At 34.3% G+C, this 8530-nt stretch overlaps 1 protein-coding gene across 1 annotated transcript; it reads left to right on the top strand.

The window, feature by feature from the left end:
* The first annotated feature begins 246 nt into the window (after nucleotides 1-246).
* Nucleotides 247-5420, top strand: SLITRK6 (SLIT and NTRK like family member 6). The gene is made up of 2 exons (XM_082602372.1): nucleotides 247-290; nucleotides 2626-5420. Exon 2 carries the CDS (start codon nucleotides 2649-2651, stop codon nucleotides 5175-5177), a length of 2529 nt encoding a protein of 842 aa, XP_082458498.1. The 5' UTR covers nucleotides 247-290; nucleotides 2626-2648; the 3' UTR covers nucleotides 5178-5420.
* The last annotated feature ends 3110 nt before the right edge of the window (nucleotides 5421-8530 follow it).

Here is an 8530-nt window from a genome sequence, read left to right as displayed (position 1 = left end):
AGCATAGCTGTGAAGTATGCCGTGAATTTTAATTGGGGAATAAAAGGACAACTGCTTCAAGATGATCTAGTATGCACTCTGCTTGAAATATTTTCAATGAAATGCTCAGCATTTTGTCTTTGACCAGAGGTTTTAACTTTATAAAGCAATGGGACTTGCCAAAAAGTGATATTTGAGAAGAAAGTACGTGGTGGTCGGTGTTTTCTTTTTTAATAAAGAAATTGAATTTACTTTGAACATCTCTTCCAGCTGTGCATTACAGATAACGTCAGGAAGTCTTTGCTTTACAGGTAAGATGAATGTTTCCAGGCTTTCCTTATACCTATTTTTGCATTATCCCAAAGTGATTGAATTTCTGTTTGCCTCTTTAAAAAAAATAACTTTGCATTAAAGGATATCCAGTTTCATTCTTGCTCACTGGCACAACTAATGCTGTAGCAGATGCCTGTTTTCTGTGAGCAGCAGACATTTAGTCCAACAGCTGGCTGTAGAGAAGAACAAGGAAAATAATATGCTACTATTTCTTTTACAGCATGCAGTTTGTTATTGGAAACTGAAATATTTGTGCTTTTTGAAGGGAAGATTACTTCCAAACACCACTGTTGTATTTGAAATACAAGCACAATATGAAAAGATTCTTTGTATTTTGTATACCACTTTTATTTTTTCCTGACTTGAAAATATGTAAATAGAGCTTTTTTAACACTGTATCAGATTGTCAATATAGAACCACTTTTCACATTTGTGTGTATTTCTGAAAAGATTAGAAACTGTTCCCTAGGACACTATGAAGAGCATAAAATGCATACAAGATTTTTTAAAAAATAATGAGAGGAGAGAGTCTCATCTGGAAGTTATTTACTCTTTTCTTAAGATACTGTGCCTGGTGAAATGCATAGTATTCTTTCTTGGTAATCTATGGAAAAGTAGTTTCAGTGTTTGTGGAAGCTAATCCACAAGTTGAAGACTTCAACTTCAAGCTGCTTGATTCTAAGCAAAGCCCTCAGAGCTGTTTAAAATCAAACTATTTCCCTATGGAAACATTCAGCCTGCTAACTTTCCCTTTATATAGAAAGGGACTCTATTGTTTGATGTCTTTGGTTGCCTTTTACCTTTCAGAAACCTCATACTATACATGTTTTCAATAAGAATGTATTTTCATGGAATGAAAGTTTATTTTCAGGATTATTGATTGGATTCTGGGATGTATTATCTAATTGTGATTTTTAATTAGATTCAAAGTTCACATTCCATCCAGAAACATGAAAGTAATTATCATTTCCAAAAGTTGAATAGTTATAAGATGTGGTGTTTCTTTACCTTTCAATTTATTCTATATAAATTTAAAGTGCAATATTTAAAAGAAGGGAATAAAATTAGATACCATTAGACCTCAAAGTATTTACCACACCACTGCTGTCATTTTAGAGTTAGAATTTTTTTTTAATTGCTATGTCAGGTGCAGGTATTAAATTTTTAAGGAGTTGGAGTATGTGATATTGTTATCTTGAACTGTCATTTTTTATTTCCTAAATTAGAGATATCCTCAAATATCTGAATATAGTGAAGCTTTAGAGTTCATTGTTTGCAACATTAAGCCTTATAATAAAGATCAACTGCTTAACTATGTGATGACATTCAGTGCCCTAAAGCCTGGTTCAAGACCTCATTAGGGAGTCATTTGCTAAAAATTTACATGAGGCATTGTTTTGTTCTTTTATAATAGCCTGAAATATGTATTAAAGATCAATTTTTCTTTAGTTTTTATGATATTAACCTTATCCATAGTAGAATTTAAAAGTAGCAGTGAATATTCCACCTCTAGAAATTCAATATAAAGTGTGACTGAAGTGAAATTTGAATGGACGCCTTTAAGCATATATATATCTGATACTACAAGGCTTATACAAACTGCCCTAGACAACATAGTTAAAACAAAATCTTTTATAAAGTTCAACTTTACTACATAGAGACATATTTTTTCTCAAAGTTTTTAAATAAATAATGGAATTAATAAGTATCTTAAGCCAAAATCAAAGCAGGTTAAACACAGAATTATTAGATGTTATACTGTGATATCCAGTTCAAAAATAAAACTAAAGGAAGTGCATAATGCATGCAAACATACATTCTTTCTAACGATCATCTTTGAATTCCCTACAGGTCTCTCTGCTTCTGGCTAATACCTACATATTTGTCTTTTATTGTAATCCTTCAGTCTTAGATTCATCTAGTTTGAGCTAAAAAATAAAAAAAGCCAGGGTCTTCTCAAGTATACATTTTTGTATCATATCAAAGTATCAATGGTCCATTTAGCCAGCACCCCTCATGTCTATTAAAATGCAGATTATTTGGTATATGTGAAGACAATTGAGTTAATATTTTAAATTCTCCCTGACCTAAATTTTAGATTTTTATCACAATGCAAATTAAAAGTAAAATAAACCTTCCAGTCATAATATTTATAAAAAATAAAAGAAAATGTGGACTCAGCAATGTATTTATATATTCAGAATAATAATATTTTGCCTTTTAGAGGAAAACCTACCACTTTAAAAATGTCAGATTCATCTCCTCCCTGCTCCTGGCCACTGAAGCCCACTGCTATTGCATTTTATCTTACAGAATCAGATCCATCACAGGACAACATGAAGCTTTGGAGTCATCTCTTGTATTCATCTCTCCTTGCCTGTATATCGTCGCAGTCCCAATCACCAATGTCCTCTGCCTCAGCCAGAGGTTCTTGTGACTCTCTTTGCAATTGTGAGGAAAAAGACAGCACGATGCTAATAAATTGTGAAGAGAAAGGGATCAAGAAGTTATCCCAAATAAGCGTGCCACCATCACGACCTTTCCACTTAAGTTTATTAAATAATGGTTTGACAAAGCTTCACGCAAATGACTTTTCTGGGCTTACCAATGCTATCTCAATACACCTTGGATTTAACAATATTGCAGATATTGAGACTGGTGCATTTAATGGCCTTGGCCTTCTTAAGCAACTTCATATCAATCACAATTCTTTAGAAATTCTTAAAGAGGATACCTTCCATGGACTGGAAAACCTGGAATTCCTACAAGCAGATAACAATTTTATTACAGTGATTGAACCAAGTGCCTTTAGCAAGCTCAACAGACTTAAAGTGTTAATTTTAAATGACAATGCTATTGAGAGTCTTCCTCCAAACGTATTTCGATTTGTTCCTTTAACCCATCTAGATCTTCGTGGAAATCAGTTGCAAACATTGCCTTATGTTGGTTTTTTAGAACACATTGGCAGAATACTGGATCTCCAGTTGGAGGACAATAAATGGGCCTGCAATTGTGACTTATTACAGCTAAAACTTTGGTTGGAAAACATGCCCCCTCAGGCTATAATTGGTGATATTGTGTGCAACAGCCCTCCATTTTTCAAAGGAAGCATACTAAGCCGGCTGAAAAAGGAATCAATTTGCCCCACTCCACCAGTGTATGAAGAACATGAGGATCCTTCAGGATCATTACATCTGGCAGTAACATCTTCAATAAGTGATAGTCGCATGTCAACCAAGACCATGTATCTTTTAAAACCACCCACCAAAGCACCAGGTTTAATACCTTATATTACAAAGCCATTCACTCAACTTCCAGGACTCTACTGTCCTGTTCCTTGTAATTGCAAAGTACTCTCCCCATCAGGACTTCTAATACACTGTCAAGAGCGCAATATTGAAAGCATATCAGATCTAAAACCTCCTCCACAAAATCCCAGAAAGCTTATTCTTGCAGGGAATATTATTCATACCTTAATGAAGTCTGATCTAGTGGAATACTTCACTTTGGAAATGCTTCACTTGGGAAACAATCGTATTGAGGTTCTCGAAGAAGGATCGTTTATGAATTTAACAAGATTACAAAAGCTCTATCTGAATGGTAACCATCTGACTAAATTAAGTGGAGGTATGTTCCTTGGTCTCCACAATCTTGAGTACTTATATCTTGAATACAATGGCGTTAAGGAAATATTACCTGGTAGCTTCAACCCAATGCCTAAACTTAAAGTCCTCTATTTAAACAACAACCTCCTGCAAGTTTTACCACCACATATTTTTTCAGGGGTTCCTCTAATGAGGGTAAACCTTAAAACAAACCAATTTACCCATCTACCTGTAAGTAATATCTTGGATGACCTTGATTTACTGACCCAGATTGACCTTGAGGACAACCCCTGGGATTGTTCCTGTGACCTGGTTGGATTGCAGCAATGGATACAAAAATTAAGTAAGAACACAGTGACAGATGAAATACTCTGCACCTCTCCGGAGCACCTAGACAAAAAGGAATTGAAAGCACTCAACAGTGAACTTCTTTGCCCAGGTTTGGTCAATAACCCATCCCTGCCAACTCAGACTAGTTACGTAATAGTCAATACTCCTACAGCAACAACTACAGCGGACACTATTTTTAAATCACTTACCGATGCTGTACCACTATCTGTTTTAATACTAGGACTGCTGATTGTATTCATAACTATCGTGTTCTGTGCTGCAGGGATAGTGGTTCTTGTTCTCCACCGTAGGAGAAGATACAAAAAGAAACAAGCTGATGAACAGATGAGAGACAACAGTCCTGTGCATCTCCAGTATAGCATGTACGGCCATAAAACAACTCACCACACTACTGAAAGACCCACAGCATCACTCTATGAGCAGCACATGGTGAGCCCTGTGGTTCATGTCTATAGAACCCCATCCTTTGGCTCAAAACATCTGGAAGAAGAAGAAGAAAGGAACGAGAAAGAGGGAAGCGATGCAAAACATCTCCAAAGAAGTCTCTTAGAACGAGAAAATCATTCCCCACTCACAGGATCAAATATGAAGTACAAAGTCACAGACCAATCCACTGAATTTTTATCCTTCCAGGATGCCAGTTCATTATATAGGAACATTTTAGAGAGAGAAAGAGAACTTCAGCAACTGGGAATCACAGAATACCTAAGGAAAAACATTGCTCAACTTCAGCCTGATATGGAGGTACATTATCCAGGAGCCCATGAAGAGTTAAAGTTGATGGAGACATTAATGTACTCAAGGCCGAGGAAGGTATTAGTGGAACAGACTAAAAATGAGTATTTTGAGCTGAAAGCTAACTTACATGCTGAACCTGACTACTTAGAAGTCCTGGAGCAGCAAACATAGAGAGTTAGAAGGCTTTTGCAGAAATACTGTGATTCTGTCTTAAGTCCAGACCTTGTAAATAAGTGCCTTATATGAGTGTATCATCAATCAGAACTTAAGCACAGCAGTAATCCTATGGGAAGAAAAGAAGAAAAAGAAACTCAGGGATAACTGGGAGAAGCCATTGCATTGTCTTCAGGCAATTTTATCTATCCCCAATAAAATAAATCCTTGCATGTATATCATTCAAGGATTATAGTAATATTTTCCCATATACATAAAGTGTTTCATAGAAGTCCTCTTGCACATCTAAAAGGGTTCAAAATTTAAGCAACCCTTATTTTCTTGAGTTATATTACCCATGGATTAAATAGAATTGGATTTTGTCATTTAAAAAGTATACCTGTATATGTAATTATAATATGTAAGAAATATATTGTTTATAAAACCAGTATATATACCACAAAAATGTAAATTGTTAGATACACCTAGTTTTCTTGCAATAAAGGCAAAAGGAACTGGAACTTTAAAATTACATATAGTAACAGTAAAGAAAAAATGGAAGGTTGAATTATATAGGCTATGAGTGGCTCAAATCTTTGAACCTTTGATGATTAAAAAATGCCACGGCTATGCTTTCTGAATTTAAAAATGGAAATGATTAACAGTTCAGGTGGAATGAATAAGACAACTTTTTGGTTTTGCTGCACATTTTGTGTGGACAATCTTGTTAATGCTGCTGTGAATTAAGGTACGTCATTTGTGCTCAAAGTTTAATTCTTATTCTTGGGATATTTTTAAAATGCTACTGATATTCAACTGTAAATATGATTAGTGCATCTATTAAGTTTGGTTTCTTTCATAGCATTCATCCTTTGTAAATTTGAATACCACAGTAGAAATATGTTTCTTGTGGCAAGTAAGAATTTGCTGGTGTAAAACAAATAGGAAATATTATTTTATTTTTATTGATGTAAACTGGTAGTTGCCGTAAATTAGTAGCAAAAGGCATATATAAAGGGTAAGTAGTTTAAGTTGCCTCAAGACTGGGACAATGTAGCTTTATTTTACAAGAAAGTATAGCTAGATTTTTATGAACTATTTATTCTGTACAGTTTTGTACATTTTTGGTTCACAAAGGTAATTATTCTTGGGTGCCTTTCAAGAAAATTAAAAATACTGCTCACTACAATAAAACTAAAATGAAAACCCTCTTTTTAAATGTGCTTTCTTCAGTTAGTCTAATCTGTAATTCAGTCAAGTCAGGATTAACGCATACACATGCACGCAGGCACACAAGCACAAACAAGCAAAAACAAGATTTCTGTTTGTTGTCACCCACACAGAAGCAGTTTCTTCATCATGTGCAAAAAGGCCATTAAGTGTCTCAATGTGATTGACATGGAACCAAACTTTAAGTCTGACCCATGGTTTTCCCTTTCTGGCAAATCATTTTCCCACTCAATACAAATAGAAATGATTTTATTTTCTTCCTTCTGATTATAGAATCAATCATACAGCAGAATTTCACAAGGCAAATGGAATTAAGGTAATTTAGTTCTGTTTCTTGAACACCACTCAGATCCATGCACAGGTTTAGGAAGGAACATTTTTCCTATAAGGAAGGATGTTTTTAATTTACTTTACACTATTTTAGTGATTCATGAATGTTCTATTAAATGTGTTGGTCTTCAACACTCAACTTTCTGCACTACTAGCTAAATATACATCGTTTCTTTGATTTTGAATGAGAAGACTTCCCTGTTAAAAACAGTAGGAGCCTGTGTGGCATGGTATGAAGAACAGTTATGAGTCCATTATGATATCATATCACTAAGTTTTTAAAAACTCATTGCATATATAAAGCAATAAAATATTATATATTAAAAGGTCCATTGAAAACCTAAATTTCTCCAGTAACTAAGGTTGGAAAGGACAAAGATAGGGATTCTTTTTTAAATTAACACTTACTAAAAGGAAATCTGGGTGCATATGTAATGCTTATATGTTTATGCACTAAAAAATACTCAGCACAATAATGAGTAGTAAACCCTCCAAAGCATAAATTTAAATGTTACACTTTAACGAAAAGAACAAATCAAGAGCAGAATTCATGTTATTGCTCAGTAGAGTATCTGCCAATATTTCCTGATCCTAATCAAGTGCATAGAGGTATTAGAGAGATTTAAGAAATCCCCGTGCCTGCAGGATCTTTGGAATGGATCCATGAATGCAGACAGAGACATGTCCTCAGGAACATTCTTCTCTTTTGAGTGACGAAAATATTTTTTTTAAATCTTCGTTCATTGTATATATAATATTCGTTCTTCAACTTAAAATCAAAGACAGAACAAAGTTGCTTATGGAGTTATGTAAAAATATCCTCCAAATTAGGTTCAGCCCCAATACTGAAACCCTATAAGAGTCTGGATATTACTTACAATGATGTAGGAATAGTTACGGTTTCCAAAGAGTAAGAGATTTCACGGGCTTAACTGTTTAATTCATGATGGAACTTTTATGTAATTTGTTTCCCTACTACAAGTAGTTGAGAGTTGGGAACTCTAGTGATGGTCTTTACCTCTTAATGGGTCTTGTGACCGGTGACAATCACTCAGAACCTTGGTTATTTTACCTGTATTTCATATGTCTTCTCCCTCCCACTATGGAATAATTTTTATTATATTCCCTGTTTATTTACTTACAAGGCCAAGGTGGTCTCTTTCTGCAACTAACTGTCAGATTCAGAGTCCTAAATCCTAATTCACTATCCTCAGCCTTATTTACATTGTACCTGGGTGTTCAAAAAAAATTAGACTTTTCATTATCCAAGGGTTCTTTTTTTTTAAATTTAAACAGAAGTTACATTTTGTTCACTGCATATCAGGGCAAGCTCTGATTCATGTCTGAATCTTGAATGTTTGTAGTACTGTGATAGTAGTGTATAATCATACTGGATGAAACCCTTTCAATTCTGTCAATCTGTTAGACACAAATTGTATTATGTGTATTTAACAAATTACTTTCACTAAATAACCATGAAAATACTTATTGGAAATTTATGAGTGCTCTTCGGATATCTTCCATTGATCTCCATACTGGGATGATAATTTTGCAATCTATATAAAGAAGGATTATATCAATAATGCTGATTCTCCCTCTTGAATCAATCTCATATCACAGAGGAAAGTTTTTCCTTGTTGCTCTAATAGTAAGTAAATGGAAGCATCAGTATCATCTAAGCTGCCCTCATGCTTTGATTCAATTACTTTAAAACGCTTAAGCTTTAATCCAGGATTGAAAAAAGTAATGACTATCCCCTTGTCATTAAAAAGCAAATTTTTAATATACTGGTTTATATCTTTATATATATT

The sequence above is a fragment of the Mesoplodon mirus genome, assembly GCF_964341445.2.
Source record: "Mesoplodon mirus genome assembly, chromosome: 17".
Taxonomy (NCBI): Eukaryota; Metazoa; Chordata; class Mammalia; order Artiodactyla; family Ziphiidae; genus Mesoplodon; species Mesoplodon mirus.
This window is presented reverse-complemented; position numbering and strand designations above follow the sequence as displayed.

What these genes read in the sequence shown, in the direction of transcription:
- SLITRK6 (XM_082602372.1), top strand. Translation starts at nt 2,649, where the DNA reads ATGAAGCTTTGGAGTCATCTCTTGTATTCATCTCTCCTTGCCTGTATA.